General features: G+C 50.0%; 1 protein-coding gene across 1 annotated transcript in view; it reads right to left on the bottom strand.

The window, feature by feature from the left end:
- Nucleotides 1-22,994, bottom strand: part of CACNA1G (calcium voltage-gated channel subunit alpha1 G) — a 142,411-nt gene that overhangs the window by 90,583 nt on the left and 28,834 nt on the right. The window contains exons 2-3 of the mRNA XM_053994424.1: nucleotides 6,947-7,058; nucleotides 6,317-6,450 (exon numbers count right to left, since the gene is read on the bottom strand). Of these exons, the coding sequence (XP_053850399.1) occupies nucleotides 6,317-6,450; nucleotides 6,947-7,058 (246 nt within the window). The remainder of the gene's footprint in view (nucleotides 1-6,316; nucleotides 6,451-6,946; nucleotides 7,059-22,994) is intronic.

Genomic DNA, 22,994 nt, shown 5'->3' with positions numbered 1-22,994 from the left:
TCAGGAAGTAGATGTTGTGAAAACCCAGCAGAGTCACATAGAGAGTTTCTGCTGAGAGCACTATCCAAGGAAGTCTTGAACTCTCCCCTTTCACAGCTGGGTGCTGAGGGTGCTGTACAACCAGGGGATTTGACCAAGGTCACACAAGGAACTGGTGGCAAAGCAGCAGTGGCTGCAGGCAGGGCCACCCCTGAGAGCTGCCCACCCCCTACACACTCAGAGCCCTGCACTGCTGAGGAAAGATAGGCTGAGATTTATTTAATAGCATTAAAAAGCTTCCAAAACTGGGCATATAGACACCCTTTATCTACAAAGCACAGCCATCAGTGGGTGATATTAAGCCATTAGTGCTGGAAAAGACAAGGGGAAATTATTTAGGTGGTGTATCTTCAGAAAGCTGGAATGAAATTTCCCCCAGCTCTCACCAGCTTGGCTGTGCTCTGCTTTCATTCAGCGGCTGCGTTTGGAGCCTTGTGAGTCTCACCGCATTCGTGGGTGTTGCTTAATTTTAAAAATATTCATTTCAATCAAGCTGAACAGAAGAAAAAGAATAGCACACAGAGAGCATGAACCCTGCAGCCTGCTGGATCTTGCTGCGCCATGTGTCCCAGCCAGGACACTTGACTAATGAGGCTTTTGAAGCAGCAGCAAGTTCAGCTGAAGAACTGAACGAAACAAAAGAATTACCTTTTTAAAAGTCCTAAAACTGAAAAAAACTTCCAGATTTTTCACAGGTGGATTTGAGTCAGCTCAGCTGCGAGGGAGAATGCTGAGGGCTTTCTTTTACCCAGCAGGTTTCTGTGAGTCAAGGATGCAGCTTGTTCAGGATGCTTTGCTCCAAAGGCTGTGGGAAGGCAGCATGTAGCATCCATAGCCATGGGTTTCATCTGTGCCCAGGTCTTGGCTATCCTTTATCCACCCAAAAGTAACTTAAAACATTAAATTGCACAGCTCAGCCCCAGATATCGAATTCCTGGACATTCATGATGACGAGTATTGGCTTGATGTTCTGGCACTTCTGCTCAGAGCACAAAGTACCTAATTTGGGATTAGTCAGGACACTGTGAGGCCGTGGAGGAGGCTCCCAGTTTCCAGGACACTCATATACATCCTGGAATGCCCAGGAGAACGCCAGGCTCCTGGGAGAAGGTTTGGTACAGCTTTCCCTGTGGCCCAGAGGGGCTGTGGCAGTGGCCGCACATTGGGTAATTGTGTGTGCAAATCAGCCTCTTACATGGGCAATTACACCCTGGTGCTCGCTCGGGGTGCCCAGGCAGCACAGAGGGTACTGCTGCCACGTCCTCATGTGCTGCTCCTCAGGTCAGATGGCCCAACAGAGGCAGAGGGAATGAAAAAGAAACATTCGTCCTGCCTTCCTGTTAGTTTTAGTTTTAAGGGATGAAGAGACTAATATACAGGGAAAATCAGCCTTTGCAGTGGGAGGCTGCAGCAGGAGCTCCCATAGGCAGTCCCCCACCTGCTCTTTCTTCCCCGTGTCTGAGCCAGGAAGCTGAAACAGCCCCTTGATCAGCCTTGTGTAGCTAAAATGTCCTTCAGGGGAGCCCTGCCTGCCTTTGGAGCGATCTGGTGCTGTGGGATGAAGGCAACATGCTGGAAGCTTCACCAAGAGCACCCAGCAGGAATCTTGCTCTGGCTGCGGCAGCCATGGGATCACAGCTCCCTGCAGAGACCCGTCTGGCACCATAGCCCTCCTTCCAATTTCTGAGCTAAAGAGCTTTTCAGACCCCATCCAGATTTAGATGGAGCAGGGATGGAGTGGGGGCTGTGTCATCCCTTTCTCTCCTATGAACACAACAGGGCTTCCTGCAGCCTATTTCATCCCTGAAATTCAATGCTCTAAACCAGGAAGGAGAAAGACATTCTTAAGGTTGTTTTTGAAGGCTTCAGTGGAGCTCACTGTTTAACTCACAGCCTTCCACAGAGAGAGAAAAAATATCATAACAAACATTAGAAATGTTCAGGAAACAAAGAGAGGAAGAAGTGGTGTCTGTTAAGCAGCCTGCCAACCACCAGCAGTTCCAGCTCCTCTTCAATCGTAAGCAAAATATTCCAGAAGTGTTTAACTTTCCTACAAAGTCTTTGAAGAAGCTTGTTACCATTACAATGAGCAAAGCACAAACAGGGCTCTTCAGTCTTGGCCAAACAACTGACTGAGCCTGGAGTAACCACAGACCCAACAGCTCAAACATGGGATGATGCACAGCCCTGCTTGGTGGGGAGCAGAATGTGGGCACAGGAAGGCAGAGAAGAATCCTATGAGTTCTGACAGCTCCAAATTATCCCCTGGTGTAAAGCTCTCTCACAGGAAAACAATAAACCATTAGGGATTTTTGTTGTTTTGGGGTTAGAATTATAGAATAGAACTACAAAATCTCCTGAGCTGGAAGGGAACCACAAAGATCAAAGCCTAGCTCCTGGCCCTGCACAGGATAACTCCAAAATCACACCGTGGGTTTTTTTGATGAGGATGGCTTAAAGCCCATTTCAATCTACATGGATGCAGAAGTCAAGGAAGTCCTTATCTGAACAAAGCCAGAACAAGCTGTGTTCCTGCAAGCTGCTGGGACTGCAGCAAAGTGTGGGGCTAGGGCTGGCTCCAGCTGAGCAGAAGGGAGACCTCAGTTTGTGGCTACCCTCTTCCCACAGACTGAGCAGAGAAGGTGCTCCTGTGCCCTGCTGGGAAGATAGTGGATGCTGGGTCCTACAGTGGCCAGGGAGACACCAAGTGAGGGCCATCTCCATCCCACAGCTGTGGCTTACCAGCCCAAGCCCCAGTCAGCATTAAACTGAAACCACTTCTGCATATTTTGGGACGCTACCAGCATCCATCCTCAGTACATCTGTGTCTTATGCTAGGAGAGGTCAGAATGATATCGAACCATCTTTAGAGGGCAAGAGCTGCTTGCAATGCCTGTTAACCTTCAAAGTGTTCTCTCACAAGCAAACTCCCCAAATGCCCTCCTCTAAAAATAATGCAACATAATTATGCCATTCATCACTTTTTTTTCCCTCCCCTTTTTCCCCACACAGCTCTGTAACCTACAGCCAAAGCTGTGTTTCCCTAAGCAGAGTTTTGATAATACAGCACTATTCTCATCTCTAGCAAGTTTTACTGTAATTACAGAGATGTGTTGCAGACATTACACACTCTATAATTAGCACTAATTGCATTACATTGTCACAAAGAAGTCATTTACACTCCATGAGTTCATGAGATTGGTCTGGACAGTTTAACAGAGATGAGAAGCACTTAATGGCATCCCACAGAAGTGGCCAGCAGGAGCAAGGACAGCATCCAAGAGGCTCTCCCAGAACTCCAAGAGGGAAGGAGATTTAGAGCACAAATGCACAAAAAGGCTTCTCCACAATGATAACCTCTGTCAGATCTAGAAAGTTCTCAGAGAATGGGGAAGGTGAAATGCTATAAGTTGGGACTTTTTGGGAGGGGGGAGGGGTGGTGGGGTAGGGCAGTGTGGGTTGAAGCCTGTTCTAAACTAGTGGTGGCTGGGAAGGATTTCTGTGGATGCTGTGCCCATGGGAGTGTACAGCCCCAGTATTACATGCTTTCCCCACTTGATACCCACAGATATAGTTTGCTGCTTCTCTTCTCCCCTGACATCACTTTCTGCAGCCCATGAAAAAGGAAGTGGCAAGGAAAGCTGGAGAGCCAGAGCTCAGGGTCCTACTGGGTGCTGGGGAGCTCACACTGTGCTGCTGCTTCCCTCCTCCCATGTCTTGCATATAAAGGACAGAGAAAAAATGTGAAGGCAGAAACAGAATGGCTTCATTGTGGTCAACGGGACTACAGGAAAACCTCCTTCTCCTCCCCTGGCATTTCACTGGGGAACCTGGTTGAGACCCTTATGTGAGACCTCCATAAAAACATGACTCACTTTATCTGGTATCTAAGCAAACCCAGCTGGGTTTTGAGGATTGCCCTGGCACACACTTTCCAGGGTCCCAGTTTGGCTCTGGCCTCTTTCCTGACACTTGCTCAGATGTAGGATTCCTCCATGCAGAGCTTGGCTCATTCCTTGCTCCTGTGCTCTGTTGTGAGCACCATGGGCTGGGTGCTCATTGGTGTAGTTTGCCCCATCTGGGAACCAAAGAGCTGCACTAAGGGCTATCTGAGAAATTTCCCTCTGTCTGGCTGGAATTTGACCCTGCAGCACTTACAGTGTTTTTTACCTGTATCTTAGGTCTACTAAGGGCTTGAGTCCTTTATTTTTTTTTCTCTGCTACAGCAGTGTCCAATTCCTGCAGCCCCTTTGGCTTTCCCTGGCAGTCAGCAGGCTCTCCAGGATTGCAGCAATGCTCTAAGTAGGATGCAGCACTCCAGGATGGATGGGCTAGGATTGGAGGAGAGCAAAAGGGCACAAAAGGGAGCAGAGAAAGCCTGTGCTGGAGGAGGAGAGGCTCTGCTTTGTATTTAAATCCAGTTAGATCCTTTGCCAGCTGAATTGGTTTGGACAGGGCACAGATGGGAACAGTTCATGCACATGGAGAAAAGAGCCATCACTTAGTGAGAGGCAAAGCCAACCTGGCAGAAGGCACGAGAGGGTCAGGCTACCATGCTGCAAAAAAATGTCTCTGCATGACGGGGATGGGAGAGCAGCTGCTGCAGGGGAGGATCTGTGCCATGATGCAGCTCTGCCCAGGAAGGAGATAACTCTCACATACCCAAACACCTGTCCAGGTGCAGCAGGTATGCAGAGATTTCTTTGCTTAAGCAAAGAGAAGTACGATGTTTTGGCATAGGAATAAGGATGGTCCCAGCTGGTGTCCCTCTAGAGTGGAGGTCCCATCATGGTGGGTCCCCACAGAATGACTTCAGGAATAAGTCTGGCTCCAAAGGTCTTTCAAGATCAACAGGCAAAGGCAGGACCAAGCTGGGAGGGCAAGGTGTCAGTACTCCAGCACAGTGGAGTTGGGAACAGCTCAGCGTCTGTGACCATGCTTCCCCAGATAGGATGTCAGGCCTTGCTTGGGTTGGGCTCTTCATCACAATTAATTACAGTATAAGACATAATCAATGAGAAGAAATAAAGGTGGCTTAGCAAGCTCCAGCCCTTGGATGTGCTGCTGGTGTCTACAACCCTACCAGACCTGATTGGACCTGTGGTTCCCTTTTGTCCAGCATCCCATCACTGCTGTCCCTAACATTGCTCAGACATTTCAGGAGGAAACCCTGAGCCTTCTCCTAAACTGAGGAGCCAGAAGCTGGTGGGGCTGGAAAGTAGAAGGTTGTGGCTTCCTGCAAAAGACAGGTTTATGGGGACAAATACAGCTCTTGGCTATGAAGCTCACTGAACCTTTTCACCTCTGCAACTATGAATTTTTCAATAAGGATGCACTGAGAGACCTGGCACCTCCGTTTTACTTCTCCCAGCTGACTAGCAGAGGCATGGGCCATGTCCCTGTGAGGTCAGCACTAGACCATAAGAAAAACTCATTGAGGTGCTGTCCCTTCTTGGACCAAACAAGGGGCTGTTGCCCCTTCTTTGGGACACCAAACCCATGCCAGGCAAACAAGCTGGGAGAGGCCTCTGCTTCTTTTCAAGAAAATCTAGTAAATTTGATCCCTAGCTCTATCAAAAGAGGCAAAACCCAACTGTTTTCCCAAAAGTCTTGGGGGCCTTGGGGCAGAGAGGGGAGGTGAGGGTCAGCAAGAAATTTGTGTATCAAAGAAACTCAGCTCAGTGGCCAGTGGCCAAGGACTTTTCATGTGTATTTCCAGCCTCCACCAGGAGACTCTCAGATGCTGGAAGAGCCTTTAATTCAAACCAGGTGCCTCTGAAAGGAAAACACTCAGAAAGGAGAACTTGATCAGTTTCCCTCAAGAAAAAAAAAAGGTATAATAATGATGGCAATTGTGCACGTTTCAGTGAACAATCCTTCCTGGCACAACCCTCCATGCTCCCAACTGCCCATTCCAACCATGGAAACTGAAACATTTGGTGGGCTGGAGGGAGGAGAGCCAAGCACAGTACCCAGTAAAGGAGCCCCAGGCTGGTCAAAATCCACCACAAACAACTTTTGTTACCCTGCCCTGCTCTGCCCATGAACTGAGCATCAGCTCTCCCTCAAGCTACTGAGAGCACCAGAGGGGCAGCTGCAGCTCCGGAGTGATCCCTGCTGGGAAGCTGGGATGGACAACACCAACACCAACACCTGCCAGCCCCCAGCCTTCACTGCTGCAAACCAGCTGCTCCCCCAAATCCAGTGCTGGCCAAGCAGAGACATAAATAACAACAGAGAGACTCAGGAAGAAGGGGATCTGCCTCCCCAGACCTACCCTGCAATGACGATGAAGAAGTCCAGGCGGTTCCATGTGTCTCCCAGGTAGCATTTCTTCCCAAAAATCCCCAGTGCAATCATTTTGACGATCATTTCCACAGCAAAGAAGGCAAAGATGAAGTCATCAAAGCTCTGCAAAAGAAAGGAAAGGAGGAGGGATGCTCCTGCACACTTGCACCAAGGGAGGGAATCAGAAACCTGAGTCCAGCAAGGTCTCCTCTTGCATCTCTAAAAGCTAAATCCCTGGGAAGAAGCTGTGCTGAGAGCAGCCCTGTGTCTTCCCCAGCCTAGATGGTCCAACAGCACCCATAGTGCCAGGATAATGGAACAAGTATATTTTGGGCTCTGCTTTTACTGACCTCTAGATGGTTGGCCTTCCCCAGGCACTCCAAGAAAGGCTTAGCTAGGCTGGGGCTGGCACAGCCTGGCAGGGGCTTTGCCTGACAGCACTGCATGTTCTCATCCGAGCACCAAAACCAGCATTTTTCAAGTGCTCACAGGACACACAGTGCAGGCAGGACCTGACATCCTGGGACACCATGCCACCATGGCTGGAGGCAGCTCAGTCCTTCCCTCTCCACATCAACCTGAGGCTGCTGTTGAGCTTCCAGCAGTGCTGGGGTTGTACCTGGAGAATCCTGCAGCGCGGTGAGTCACAGGCGATGTCCTCGCAGGGGTGGAACATGCCCAGCGTCACGCAGTTGAGCAGAATCACCAGCATGCTGACCCTCTCAAACCATCTGCACACACCCATCAAGGAGGCAACAGACCCAGAGGTGCATCCAGGAGAAGCAATATCTGAACTGGAAAGATTTTTCTGGTGTTTAAGGCCAGGAGCAGTCCAGCTTCCCTACGTTAGGTATTCTCTGGGTTTACATGTTGAGCTACCTGCATGTGTTCTCCCCATGCGCTATCAGTGGCTACAGCTGATGTGAAAACCACTCTAAAATGGAAGATGCATGGCAAGAGTGCTGAGTGCTGATGTGATGGATTAAAACATTTAATTAAATGAGCAATATCAACTTTTAGAAAAAAACTAAACAACCCCACACCATTAATTTCCTCTCCTAGCGTTTTACAGAAAAGCACTTTAACATTACAATTTCTATTAACCATGTCCCAGCTTATCCCAGGGGTGTTTCCCCGAAGCCACTGCTTAAACTTTCATTCCCAATCCAAATCAAGACTGCCAAACCCATTAATGAACAGCCTAAAAGCCTTTAAGTAAGGGCCAGCAGAGTACATTCTGTACCTTGCCTCCTGCCTCTCAGAGCAATTTTGAAAGAGCTGAACTGCTGGAACAGATGTTGGATGCACTTTTGGGGCAGAATAGAGTGTGCTGCTGCAGCACATCCCCTTAGGGATGGTTCAAACCTGGTACCCACTTCCTGCATCCTTCTGGGACCATTTCCAGGAGCACAGAGATGGGAAATCCAGGCACTGGTTCAGTGTGGTGCTGGGGTTATCTTCCAGCCTAGCATGAAAAACACCCTCTCGACTGCCAGAACCCACAGACAGTAGGGCCATGCTCCTGCCTAAGTGCCAGCAGCAGCTTCTATGCTCCAGGAAAAGAAGCATGGCCCTTGTCAGACAAGAGTTTTCACTGCAACACAGCAGCGGGTGGTGTTGAGGAGCCCGTGCTGTAGTGTTATCTGCCTGGGGAAGTGGAAGGTGAGGATGAATCAGCAGGTGCCTCCCCACCAGGCACACGGGCCTGGGGCTGGCAGCTCCTGCCACCCATCCTGGGCGAATTCATGGAAAATCACATGGGGCTGAGTCACGGTTTGGTTGTCAACAATCTGGATCTTAACTGGGAAAAATGTTTACAGGATATTGGGATAGACATTCCAACTGTCAGGGTGGGGCTATGGGCTGGGATATTTAGCCTAAATATAGTCCTGTGGGGGCAGGCATGGAGGGCAGCCAGAAGAAGGGGCAGCTACTGAAGGGAATCCCCAGCTTGGGTGGCTGGGAAGACCCCCCATATCCAGCCATATCCAGGGCTCTGCCAGCAAGGAACTGCAAAGTCCTTGGGAACATAAAGAATTAAAAGAAACCCTGTATAATCCCAGAGGGGAGACAGAAGGAATGTCACCTTCATGGGCTGTGCAAGATACGCAGCAGGGAAGTGAGGATGTCCCAAGAAAGCTGGGCTGGGTCGATCAGAACCTGCAAAGACAAATGGACAAATCCCCAGACAGTCAAAGATCCATTCGAATTCTTCCATGGCAGTGGACAAGAGCCTTCACTGGATGTGGATCTCCTCCATACACTCCATCCCAGTTGGGGGTGCTTTTGCCCCAGTAGGCAGCTGTTGATGCTGGCTGGGGACTGCAAATTCCTGGGGAAGCAGAGACGGGCACACAACCATGGTGGGCATCAGCTTGGAGCCAGTCTGATCTCACCTCCTCCCTGTCCAAGACCCAGCACAGCCCTAATACTCACCCAGGGCAGCTGAGCAGAGCCAAGCCCACCACAGCCCCATGTCTAGCACAGAGGGATGAGCAAAGGCTGAAATGGAAGAGCACAGGATGGCACCAAAGACACCCTCCCTGTCCTTCCCTGGCATGCCACAGTCTGCATCATGCCTCAGATGCCCCTCAATACTCATTAGAGTGTACCAGTGACTGATTGCAAGTGGAGGGAAGCCAGGAGAGTGCAGCCCCCAAGATGCCACAACCTGCCCTACATAGGGCACCAGCTGTGGCCAGCAGGGAGATTTGGGGACCAGCACCACATCTGTACCTCCAAGAGGGTCCCCATGGTACAGCCAGCAACCCCTACCTGCCCAAAGACATGGTGCCCTGGGCTAGAACCTCCCATCTTGGCATAGCCATGGCCTCCCCCATGCTGCCCACCATGGCTATGGTGAAGGTCCCCCCACCCTATCATGTCCCCCCTTCTTAGGGTTGCCCTCCCCACATCCCAACTTGTCTTGCAGGAACAAACATCTGCAGGCAGGAAAACAGCCTGGAGAGTGGGGAGGACCGAGAGAGCAGGAGGGGTGTTTATTTGCTGAGGGCAGAGTTTTTTTACCCCAAATTTAACTGCAGACCACTTATCAACACATTTCCCTGGAGCACATACATTTCAGTCCCATATAACACTTTACCCTGATTAAATATTCCTGGGACAGGCACCCCAGCAGTGCCAAGGGCAGTATGTTAATGTGCAGCTGATAGATCAGAAGTTTGGGGGGGGTGTTATTCTTTTCCCCCTCCTTTTTTTTCCAGCTGAATGAAGATTCAAGCTCTTTCTTCTGCTAATGGGATTTTCAGAGGCACACAAAGTGCTTCTGGCTATGGCTTTGTACCGACCCTCCTTTGAGCAGAGAGGCTGACAAAGAGAAACTCGTCAATTAGCAAAAGCAGAAGGTGCTTTTTTGAATGCCTCTCACTGCTGCAGGGAAGGGGCAAATCAGCTTTGGGGAAGCATCAGAGATAGTGTTGGTCCCTGGCCAGCAGTTCAGGTGAGGAGGAGAATACTTGAAAGGAGGGGCAGAGGTGGCATTGCCACCACCTAGTGTCACGCTGAGCCCACAGCCCTCGCTGCATGAGATAAATATTTGCTGGGAACAGAGCTGGCCTTCAGGGTCCTGCCCCTTCCTCACACCAAGCAGGGCTGATATTTAAAACAAAAAGGATTAATAATGGGGTTCATAACTACACAGCAGGTGATCACCCCATCCACCCCACCCAACGGGTGTCAGAAAGTCACCACTTTTAAGGGTCAACTGCTAATCCCAGCATATTCTTTAAAATCCACATTTTTACAATCAACATGCTCAAGGCAGGCAGCCAAAATCCTCACAGATTCTTTTCAACTAAAAAAAAATCTGTTTCTGCCACACAGAAATTCGCAGTAACACTTCTGTTGTAACCTGACTCTTAAAATTCATAAGATAGAGAGAACAAAAGAAAAAAAAAAGAAGGAAAATGTCCAGAAGTCGCTCACTTGTTACCAAAGGAGCCCTTTCCCACCATCAGTGCTCCCAGTGCCATGTGCCCACGATTCACAGCACCTGACCTTTCGCAATTAAGAGGCAAGAGTCCCAGATTGAATTAGCCAGCACTACCCAGCCTAATATATTTAAAAGAGAAAGATATTGAATTATGCTTGCTATGATTTGGTTGCAGAAGTTTGGATCAGATTTGCCAGTGAGTGAATTAAATCAGGATCTGTTGCCCAAGGGCAGCAGTAACCAGGTAAGATGCTCTGTCCAGCTGCATCCCGAACACTCTCCAAGGAGCTGGAGCATTTGCACTGGTCCTGGTGGGCTCTTTGGCTTGGGAGTGAGAAGAGCAGGCACCTCTGTGCCCCAGAGATGGGGGTCCCTTTCCCTGGGGAAGTGCCACTGACTGAGCCAAGTACGGAGGGGAGCATTTGGTGATGCTCTACAGGGACACACACTCTTCTATGGGATTAATATTTATTTCTTCCATGATGCTTTGCTATTCCCAGGTAGCTCCCACCATTCCCCCTCTCCTTCTTCCCTGCATGCCTCTCTCTCCCTTCCTGACCCCTCCTGCCACTCTCCAGCGAAGTAGCAGCTCCAAGGACAGCTGCTACTTCTCCAAGGACATGAGCTACCATTGCTGGGAAGTGAGGTGGGACAGCCCTCCACACCCCCACCCCCCACAAGCACAAGCACTGTGATGGGAGCAGGGCTCCATGGGCAAGGGGAGGCAGCCCTGCAGCACCAGGGGCTGCAGGTTTGTACCATGCAATGAAACTCAACCATAGCAATGCATAAAAAACCCTGGATCCAGACAGGTGACACTGGGCTCTCTTTGATGCCTGTTTTTCAGAGCAAGGAGTCATCGTTTTGACCCAGAGATCACATCCAGGACCAAGTGCCCCATCAGCACCCACAGCCATTGCTTCTGTGCCAGGAGAAGCCCTCACTCACTGGGACAGCAGCTGGGATTTGACAAATGTGTGGAAAGTGCTGGCAAGGCCTGGAAATTTTTGTGCAAATGTGATTTGAAAATTGGGTTGAAATGACAGCCTTCCCCTGCAGTGTCACCAAGTCCCACCAGCTTAGGAGTGACACCAGGATAAGCTGCAGACGTTAATGAGAGTGGAGTTTTAGGCTTCATTCATATCATCAATTCCAGAAATAGCCCCTTTGACAGAAGCATAATGGCACTTCCAGGGCCTGGCCTTTGAGGGGGGTGGGAGAAGGCAGGGAATAAAATCCTAAAACATTAATTTAGGCCATTTGCAAGGGAAGTTAAAAGTCCTCAGAATTAATCTGCCTCACAGATGGAAATAATAACCCCTTCCCAGCTTTGCCTCCGACTGCACCAAGGCAACAGGAAAAGGCTCATCATGTCATGCCCAGTTAAAGGTTATAGGATTCCCAACACAGTCCTGAATATTTAATTAGATTTTTTTTTTTCCTACCACATTCCTTCCAAAGCAAGACTGGCCTCTGTATTTTGCTTTTAGCATTTGCAGGAAGCATTTCCACCTCTGTGGATGCAACAATGCCAGAGGTGCTCTCAAATTATCTCTATCCAGTGAATCCACTTCCCTGACCTGCAGCCAGGCACTGGCAGGGATCTGCCCCCAGTGTCATTGTAATGTGGTCTCTACCCTACAGCTTTGCCCTCCCAGATGCTTTTCCAGGCCTGCTCCCACCTGCCCCTCTGAGGGACACAAGCTCAGGCTGAAGCAGGGAAGATGCTGCAGGGTTTACAGCCCTTCCTGCAGCATCACAGCACCACAGCAGCAGTAGACCTGCTTTTCCCTGGCAGGATGGAAAAGCCACTGCAGGCACGGCAGCCCTGGCATGCTCATGGCACATGTGTGATGGAGCACTTGCCTCCTGCCCTGTGGTCTGCAGGGATTTGTGCCAGGCAAGTCCCATCGCCAGGGCATTCCTGGAAAGCTCAGAGGCTCCTCCAGTGAGGTTGCACAAAAGGGTTTAAAAATTCAAGCACTGCTCAGAGAGTGTTTCCATTTCTATCGTGTGGCAGTCTGCCCCATCCCAGGTCACTGCAGCTGGCAGGCTGAGGACACACTGCCAGGAGCTGGCATGACCCCACTGAGCCTGGCATATCCCCATCCACTGGCTCTGAGCTGGGGAAAAGCCAGGCAGGAGCATCCCTGCCTCATCAATGCTCTGCAGCAATTCAAAACCATTTCCCTCCCAGTGCAGACAGACGCAGGAGGTTCTTTTAATTCATGCAGCTTCACAATTAAACCTGGGAAACCAAAACAGGGCAATTATTCATGGCAGTGTTTTTGGAAATGTCATCTCTAATTCATTTTGGCTTGCAGATGTTCAAAGGGATGCACTGCTGGCTGCTCCCCTCTGCCATGAAAGGCAGCACTCTGCTCCCATCCTGGCGAGACTACGGAGTCCCCAGTGGCCCCTAACACAAAAAAGGGACTGTAAAGCCCAAAAGAGGAGGAAATGGGGGATTTCAGGGAGCAATCATCTTATCATTCTTCTCCCAAGGACTTAGAATCAGCACTGTCAGCTGCAGGCAAAGATGCTCTCCTCTGCTTTGAGATGCAGCTACCTCTGAAGGGAGAGGTAGGATTTGCTCAGCAGTGTGGAGGAGCCCTGTTCATCCACCCGAGTAATGAAGCAAAGAATGATGCCATATCTAGAGGGGATGGGGAGTGAAAAAAATGGTTGTTTGGTAAAAAAAAAAAAAAAAAAAAATTGAAACCCTGATGAGGTTCTTATTTGTCTTAGAGTTTCGGTATTGTTTCCTGGTAACCTTTTAGATTTCTACTTCAAGAGCTTTTTTCCAGCAACCAAAAGGGTTTAAAGTCTTATTGCTTAAAGAGAGAAAAAAAAAGAAGATAAAAAAAAATTCTGCAAGCTGAGTGACTTGCATAATCTCCAAACTTCAGGAGCTGGAGCTTTTAAGAAAAGCCCTACATACCGCTTGCAATTAACTCCTGAGCTGGGAGGCCTCAGCTGCTGGCAGCCTGGCTCTGGGACCAGCATCTGCAAGGATGGGTGCTTTAATAAAATAAATATAATATCATATAATATAATGTAATAAAATGTCAAGCAGGAGCACTTTAGGCTAAATTTATTTTGGCTTCTCATCCCAGTCCTTCCCTCCTCCTCATGCCTATCTCAGCACCAAGAGCAATGTCCAAAACAGCCCAAAATGAACTCGTGCAAAGGGTCAGTGCATGGCCCCAGCCCTGGTCCAGCAGGATGGGTCAGGTAGGAGCCCCATGGAGTTCACCAGCTCTTTCACCAGCCAAAGCCATGTGCTAAGACCCCAACTCCCACTGCTCTGCATCTTCTGGAGAGAAGGGCAGAAGAGAAGAAGGTGAAGCCTCACTTGCCCAAACCAACCTCCACAGAAGCTTCAACTTCCCCCCGAACTCCCTCTCCCAACAGTTTGGCACCTTCAGCTAATATTTGGGTGGCTCAGGGACAGGCACTCCTCCCATTCATCCCACCAGAATGGGGCTGCAGAGGTGGGAGCATGTCCCCATCCTCTACCCAGACCTGTCCCTCCCAGCTCCCAGCTCAGCCTCTGCACCAGCCATCACCTCCTGTGACAGAGACAGGGGATGGGCTCCCTCCCAGCAGCTCACACATGGCATTAACAAAGATGTTGTCGTGAACAGTAAAATCCTTCCTAATGGCCAGGTCTTCCACAGGGAGACTGCAGCTACCAGTTAAAACACTCTCAATATGCCAAAGCCATTGCTGAGGCTCAATAACTTATTTAAGACCCTTTCCCCCACCACGCCTTATAAAGTGCACATTGGATGGACACTAAACTGCCAGATATATATATTTAAACTCACTCACTGTAAATGTCCCTTAATAGCACCTGCCCCTAAAGCTCAGCGGTGCCAGTTGCTCTCCAGGACACATCCGCAACACCCAGCAGTGCCACCTCCTCACAATGCACAGACCCAGCCACACTCCAGGACAGAGGAAAACGCATGGAAACCCAGGGAAATGATGCAGCACGTGCAGATGCGTCTTCCCCTGCTGCTTACGCAGAGCAGCACCTCATGCAGAGCTGCCAGAGGCATCTCTTCCTCACTAAGGGACCCCGGATATTTGGGGTACTATTAAGTTTCTGCCATCCGTGATTCTGCTTGTTGCTATACTCAAGACAAAAACCATTATGCAAGGCTGCCTAAACAAGTTGCAGTGAAATCTTTGTAACATCCTACACCAACACATAGTTGGGATATGTCACATATTTGTCTTATTTTGCTCCTTCTTTGTCCTTTTTTAGTCTCCTTTTACTTTTTCCCCCTTGGAAGTACGCTGGTTCCCATGGAAACAGTGATGTTATGGGTATGGACAGAGCTCCAGTGACGTCCACAAGTTCAGTATAAAAGCAGATTTATGTAACAGTTGGTGAAATGAAGGAATTGAAGGGATGTCTCTGCATGGCCACACATGTGGCATCAGGGCTGCCGTGCCAAGGAGGTTGTGCTGGTCAGACAAGTTCACACTAGAGGGGGAAAGAATGACAGGACAGGGAAGAGGAGTTCCCAGACTCATGGAAAGATGGATGAGGATAAAACTAGTCCTAAGCATATATATATATATTTTTTTTAATCTATGTTTATTATTTATATTTTAATATTGATGTATTTCCTTCAAGACCATCTCTCACTCTCTGCTGCTGGCACAGAGGGTAGATGAGATCTGGGGTACTGACCCTGGGAACAGAAACTCTCCTGCCTGCACTCACTGGGAGCTGCAGGAGTACAGCCTGATTCTTGCTGCTGCCCCAGCCCCAGGATGGAGGCCCTAGCTGACAGTGCCTGGCTCCATGGCCAGGGAAGGAGATCCCCTCTGAGCCAGACCTGCCTGAAGCCGGAAGGGGATCATTGTCAGGAGGCTCCTGCAGGCTTCAAAGACTGAGCAAATCAGGCACACTTCCTTTTTTTTGCAAACCTGTGATTTAAATCCCTTCCTAGGGCAGCACACAGATGGAGGGAATGTCTCTCTTCCTCCTCCTCCTCCTCCTCTTCCTCCTCCTCTGCCATCAGTCCGCAAGGAAGAAGCCTGAACAGCTTCCAAAATGAGGCATTGCCATGCCCAGAGACATGCCACCTTGAACCCCCACTTCCCACAGAGGCTTGGCTGGCAGGCACCACGCTGCACAGAGCCAAGACCTCCAAATATCAATGTATTAATAAAGCCAGGGAAGCGATAGGCTGATTACATCCCAGGGACATGCTGGGGAGAACAAGCCTGTGCTAATTGTCCTGGCAGCTCTTCTGCTTCCCTTACCATCCCTGACAAGCTCACTCTCTGCTCCCACCAACACTGGGTTAACCCTCTTTGGCCAGGAAAACTCTGTGCCCACACCTGCAGAGCCAAATATTCCTTGTGAAGCCAAAGTATTCCCTGTGAAGATTAGCACCCTGCCTGTCACAGGCTCTCTGCCTCCCTCCACAGACCTCTCCCCTGGGGACCACTCTTCCTCCCCCACATCCCCAGCCACTGGAGGATGCAGCCTTCTGAGCCCCCAAACTCCCACATGAGCTGAAACCAAATCCCAGCCTATTAAATATACACAAAGTAAGTGCATGAAAGATGCATCCAGGGAGGAGAATGTCATTGGGGCAGTGCAGGAGATGGGACAGGTCTGCAGGATCATCACCACCTCTGCTGATTAATCCAGCACATCCCTAATCACCCAGACAAGTGGATGGCAGTATGGCACCGAGTGAGGACCACAAAACCTGGTGAACATGGGGAGAGACAGCAATTACAGCTAGTCTGCATGTTCCCTGCAGCAATCCCAGCTGGATCTTGGGCAGAGGGAAAGGGAATTCCCTCTGTTGACTGAGGGCCAGGGGAAACCTCAGAGGAAGAGCTCTTGGTGAGCAAGCTAAACAAACAACCCCATTTCCATCCCAGACACATGACCTGTTTCTACCCTGCCCCAGCCTTCCACTCAGCCCATTCCCATTCATCCAGAGTCACTGGGCAAGGGATGCTTATGTGCAGACTGTGACAGACAGGGAAACCATGGCACAGGGCAGGATCCTGGGAGGGAACCCTCCTAGAGAGGCAGAGCATCTGAAGCACAGCACAGCCCTCACCAGCAAACCTCACACTGCCAGACCCACAGAGTCATCACCAAGAAGTCCCAAAAGGCAAATAGGAATGAGGACATTCCACAGCACCTTCCACCCACCCTCCTTCACCAAGCAGGGAACTGTGTCCACTGCACAGAGGCAAACACCTTCCAAGACCCCTAGAGAAGCTCAGGCTTTGGGGTTTGTCCATTTGTACTCACCAAATGGGCAGTGTGGGGCTTGGGGGAGGAAGAGGGGAGACAGGATGAGAAGCAGAGTGCTGGCTGCAGTGGCTCCAAGAGGAGCCAAAAGCATCCAGCTCTTGGCCACATCTGCTGCAGCTGCGCCCTTCATGTCCCCAGCACAGTATTTTGATTGCAGAAGGGTACAAGCTCAAAATCCCTAAGGAAACCTGGCCAAACCTTACAAAAAGCTCAGAGGACAAATCCAAGGACAAACCTAGAATCATTTTAAGCCTATGGAACAAGCCATGGCAGAAGGGCTGGAGGGCCCCTTATCATCACTTCTGAAGGGTCCAAACGGCTTAAAGGAGAGCTGGGGGACGCAGACCCCATGTCCCCACACCTTCTCCTTTCCCCTTCACTGCTGCCCTGACCTGGGGACACTGGCCTGGGGGGTCCCCAGGAGTTTCTGAGGGCATGGCCTGACTTGCTGTGATTGGAAGGGTAGCTGAGGGAGAGCCTCCTTTGAAGAAACCTTGCTCTGGGAGCTGTGCATGACCCAGGGAGAACCAAGCCCTTCCCGCTTACTGGTTGGCATTCGCCAATGCCGGGAACAACTTTCCATTCAGAGTGTTGCTGGAGAAATACAGCTTTGGGGCGACTCAAACCACCCACCGATTTTTGTGTATGTTTTCTTACCTGGCTGCAAGTTGCAGGAAAAATAATATTAAAGAAATTATGTTTACAAAGTCTGAACATGATGATGATTTTCCAAATGGCCTGCTAAACTGTTTCATTTAGAAACTGAGCCAATGTTTCCTTTCTAAAAAAAAAAAATCAATGTAATATACATTATTTTGTTGCAGGTTAAGTACTAATTAGACTGGAACCATCTTACACACTTTGGGTTTTGAAGTCCATGATCAATAAAAATAAGAACAATGGCTGTTTTCAGTGAAAGCAACACCGAGCTTTCACAATGGAGATGAGTAGCAAGGAGGGAATTCTGCAGGTGGGGAAGTGGAGGTCAAGGCTACCCCAGCCCACAATCCCTGCCTTTTTCCCTGCATGGAAGAGTCTACAGCCAGTCTGTGATTTCACTGGGAGATGCTGGTGCACCTGACTCAGCTTTTGAGGTGTGTACAAGGAACACTCATCTGCAGGAACAGAAAAATCCCGACAGCACATCAAAATCCCACAGTGACTAAAATCCATCCCAGGCTTATGTGGAACGACCAGGAGCAGGAAGCTGCTCTCCCCAGGGCTGAGCCACTGTGGGCAGCAGGAGCTGGAGCAGGGGCTCAGCAGAGTTGGGTGTTTGGTCTAACTGAACCCTGCAGGCAAATCCATGGCAGGAACGCATGGATTAGCATCTTGCTTGCAGAGAAGAAGGAGTGAGGTGGTAGAGGAAGGAAGAAGCAGGAGGAGACGTTTGGGATGGTGCTCAGTACAGGAGCCACGCTCTGCTGTGGCACTTGTGTGGACACAGGGGATGCCACCCCAAAACACCTCCCAGCCTCACACACTCTCACAGCTGCAGCCAGGGCAAACAGGGCAAGACCAGCTTAAAAGCAGGATTCACCCCACATGCTCCAGCCCAAATCTTGGCCTGCACTCAGATGTGATGTCCTATACATGCCACACCCCACTGCCCAAAAAACAAAGGTAGATGTGGAGGGAAGGTGTATGAGAAGCAGCAGAGGCTCCACTGCAGGGTTTGCATGATGGATGTTAGATGAAATATCTGAAGTCTTAGAAAAGATGGCAAAAGCGGCTATTTTGTAAAAGTTAAGGTACATCCTATGGAATCTGCTTGCAGGGATGGCACTGCCCCTGGTTTCCTCTACCCAGGCAAGGACAGCTGCTAGAGAGGGGCACAGAGTCAACCATGTCCTCTACTCCTGCAATTCCCTCCCAGCAACCTGCTTGCTGCTAGTGGTAGTCCAAGTGTGATTCCGGTATTCTCAGGGGAAACAGACCAGTCCAGTCTACCCTCCAGGCAAGGAAAGACAAGGAGAAGGATGAAGCCTGGCTAGCAGCAGGGCAGCTTCCCACCTTCCCAGCAGTCAAGATGCAGGCAGTGCTCCAGAGCTTCCCGGGGCTTTTGGGCATCGCAGCAGTTTGATGTTTTCAGCTTCCTGGCAGCGCATTGGAGTCTCCTTGCAAAGATGGGAAGTGGGAACAAACAGGGAGCAAGGTGAGCACAGGGTTGGCTGCCTGGGATGGCAGGAAAGGGGACAAGATGGGACACGGCACCAGGGATGCTCATCCTGCTCCCAGCATTTGAAGATCCCTCTGGGTATCCCAAGGTGCTGCTACCACAGGGAGGGGGTTTTTCTTCCCAAGGATCAGGTAGATAAGCTTACCAGGGTGCAGGGATATGCATCCCTGTGAGGTAGCACCCACAGGGCTGAGGGGTACAGGAGACTCTAAGGGAGAACCATTCCAGTGCTGCCACCCTGCAGTGGCACTGGCAGGTATCTGGCCAGTGCCCTCCTGCTGGCATGACTCAAGTAGGAATTTATTAAACACAAAATACCCTATTTAATTAGCATCAGGCTTCAACAGCAGCTAACAATAGCCAGGAAGCTCAGTGAGAGGATGGCACATCATCTATAATGCCTTGAAAGGGCTCTGGCAGCAGCCATGGACGAGCTCTGACCCCAGTGGCTCCTCCTGTGCTGGCAACCCTGACAGTGTGGTGTGACAGAGTCAAAACTCTACAAAGGGAGAGCAGGGACTGAGCCACTGCCACCTCCTAAGGCCTGTCACCTGTGTCAAAACCTGGCATTTAAAATGGATTTATTCCATTCATTCATTCCTGCAGAATAAGTCCTGGTGCCTGCTGGGTGCCCACTGCCCTAGGAGCTTCTTGGTGTTGGAAAGAAATCGGGCAGAGAGATCCTGGCAGCTGCAAAGGCTCCATTTCCACATCTCTTCCGCAGCTCATCTTTACTGAGATAACTGGGAACAAGGTTGGTTTGAGCACGTTTGGGTGGAAATTGTCACTGTGGGGGTCTTTATCCTGCCAAGGGGGACTGGGCATCTTTGGTGCAGATGTCCTGACCCTCACCATCAGCAACTGCTGGGCTGGGACAGAGGTGAGAAACATTCTTGGCACTCAGCCCCCAGTAAGAAGCAATTCATCCTTTCCTTTCCAAAACCTTTACTAGACCCTACTTCTGCAGCTTCTGGCCCTGCACACTGCTGTGTCCTGGAACAGCCCCAGGCTGCTCTGGATAAGCCTCACTCAAGGCATTTGGTCACTTCAGAAACCTTAAACCAAATGATTTTCTAATGCTTTTGATCTCCCAAAAAGCTTCATGAAAAATGTACACAACTCCCCAGGTTCCCAATCTTCTGCACTAATCTGGGACTCTCTCACTTTGGCTTAGGAAAAGCAACAAGGACAACCTATGGTATTCCAAAATATCCTTGGAGCTATTCAGTCGCAGCCCATTCAATTGCCTTCTCACTGGGAGCCCAAGGCCAGCACCACTTGCTTTGGAGCTCAGTGAGGAGCAACCCATAACCAGCTGAAAGGCACAAAGAGTCTTGATATTCAGGCACTCACAGCCCAGCATATAATCATGGGATCAAGGTGAAAAATTCTCTTCCAACGACCCACAAGGATTAGCAGGCAGGGGAGATGACACAGGGACACAGTACAAAGTGTACAGGGACACAATACAAAACCTTTGGTTTGGCACACCAGAAACGCAATGGGCATTCCTAAGTCCAGGTCTGGACTCAAACCTCAGATTTCTTTTCCCTTTTCTTTTTATATTGCCCCCCTCTCTGCTTGTGACTCATCCTTAGGCGGCATCTCCAGCCAGCACACAGCTCCTGATGAGCTGCTATTGATTTACTCCATGTGCAGACAAGCTTATTGGGGAATAAGGGTTCCTTGTTCCCATTCCAGAATCCTCATATCCCTGCACATGGAGTTAATTAAAAAGAGCTCCGGGTGTAGGCAAGCCCTTCTCAAGCCCCTGCACCCACTAAGGGCATGCAGCCCACCACAGCCCACCCGTGACACCTTCCACACCCCCACCCCAGACTCTGGGTGATGCTCAGCAGGTGTGACAGGAGGGTTGGGTTTGGGGTAACAGCCCCAGGGAAGGACCCTGCAACCCTGCCCTGCTCCCCCAGCCTGGACACAAACATGGGCTCTCCCAAAACCTTTCAAAGGGCAGCTCCTCCCAGCCAGCAGCACGCTCTGGCAGGACACTGTAATGGAAGCAAAGTGCTTTAAAATTTAATGTGGAACAAAAGAATTTCCACAAAATAAAATTGCAGTTTCTCTTCCATTAATAAGATATTACAAGCCTCGATAAAGGGGCTGCAGTCTCCAGCTCCTGCCCTTCGCTGTCCTGTCTCCCTCTCCATCACAGCCTCATTGTCTGCTCCTGCTCCCTGTGCACTTCTAACTCCTGCTCCGTGTGGTGAAAACTCTCTGAAATGGCCAAGAAAGCTCAAACTTCCCCATCTTAGCCCATCACTAGTACCTCTCTCTGATCCCATGTGATTTCATCATCTGCTGCCTAATGCAAAATGGATGTTCTAACCAATAAAGTGAAAAGCAACAAAAAAGCTGAAAATAAAGCCATCAAGCACACGACCAATGTATGTGCGTCTCCTTTCTAATCCCATTATTGCTTTGAAATGAGCTCTAGATATTACTGCTCCCTCATTAACAGCTGCTCCGGTTTCCCTCTGAACCCTGGAGACTGGACCCTGATGAATTTTGCAGCCAGAAAAAGTGCTTTTTAACCACAACAGCAGCAACACAGACAGAACTTAGATCAGAGCATCTCAAAGTGCTAATATTTATCTTTCCTCTGAGCCTGCAAGGAGACAAGATATTTTGGCTGAGGAGAGGAGGTGTAGAAGAAGTATGTGTATGTATGGAGCTGAGCGGGACATGGATGCTTTCAGGCACAATACATTTACACCTCATAAAGTTCTCATTGTTTTTGCCTGTAACAAGTGCGGCGACTGCACCAGGCCATACCAAAAATGCTGGAATATTTCGCAGCGGGTGCTGGAATGCCGCTGTCCCAGCACAGCTCAGGTCCAGAGATGCTCAGGAGAGAAGCACATGCTTGCAGCCTGGGGTATCAAATGCCTCATTTTACAGTGTAGGAAATTTTGGGGGAGATTTTGATCTCCTCTGCAACACTGCAAAGTGCAACCAAATTGATTCCCTCAAGACTCTGTCCTTTATTGTGTCCCAGTACAGGGCAGCATTCTCAGATGTCTCTACTCATCTTACTGAGTCCTGAGCTAGAGAAAAGCAGCCCTGAGGCTTCTCAGGGAGTATTTTCAAGCAGTATGGCCTGGGAGAACTGCCCCAGTGCCCAGTCCCTTCCCTCAGCAGAAACAAACACCCTGTTGGTGCTGAGGGACCCTGATGCAGTCAGGGGCTGCAAGTTTTCCCTGCTGCGTCTCCATCTCTGCCAGCTGAGGAGGGGACACAGAAGGGGTCAGCACTTCATTTCCCCACAGGCATCCCGTATTGAGGGGCTAGGGGCTCCAATCAACTCCCAGCTATTCCCAGTCCTGTGCCTGCTCCAACACTTCTGTTTTGGCTGTGAACAGTTGTTCTGACCGAGCTCAAAATGCTCCGGGGACAGCGCGCACTGCCAGCAAATACATTAGTGAGAGGAAAGCAGCTGGGGGGAAGGAGATCAGCTCTGTGTATCTTGCCAGGCTGCTTTTCTCCTGCCTTCCCTCTCAGCAACTGTAAATAAGGAGAACTGAGCCGGATTAGAACTGTCCCGATCAAGGGGACTTCTGTGTGTCCTAATTCATTTTCCTCTGATCTGGTCTTTCCCATCTCATCTATGTCACAGACACAGTTCCTCCTGCCCTCAGTGCCAGCAGGCCAGGAGGTGCATTTCAGGCACTCTGAGCAGGAGATACCTCTATTATGAGATATTTATGAGAAAGCAAAGGTAGATGGGTTTCCCACAAGAGTAGCCACCTGCAAGAGGAGTTGCTTCCCACTGAGCACCAAGAGAGCCAGGCAGCCCTGCTGGCAATGCCCACGGTCCTGCAGCATAAAGGATCGTGTCCAGACTGAAAATGGGGAGGGGGCAAAAAATCAGGCATGGGACCATCAGACAGCAAGTATAAAGCAAAATGCCAAAGTCTGGGTGCCTTTCCCCTGCCAGTGCTAATGGGTGCCCAACGCCTTGCTCCTGCTGAGGAAAAATATTCCTGCATCATGAGTCTCCAGGGCTCTGGCAGCAGCAATCAGGCAGGAATCCGCCAGCACCAGCAGTGACCAGAGGAGCCAGATTCATACTTAAGCCCTGCCTGTCACACTGTGAGCTCCATCCTGAGGCAATGCAGATTTGGGATGGAGGAGCCTCAGGGGCACCTGACAATTCTGGACATGACCAGCCCAGCTATCCCTCTTCAGAGGGAGGTGATTTTGCTGGAGAACAGAAT

Source organism: Vidua macroura, chromosome 19 (genome assembly GCF_024509145.1).
Source record: "Vidua macroura isolate BioBank_ID:100142 chromosome 19, ASM2450914v1, whole genome shotgun sequence".
Classification (NCBI taxonomy): domain Eukaryota; kingdom Metazoa; phylum Chordata; class Aves; order Passeriformes; family Viduidae; genus Vidua; species Vidua macroura.
This window is presented reverse-complemented; position numbering and strand designations above follow the sequence as displayed.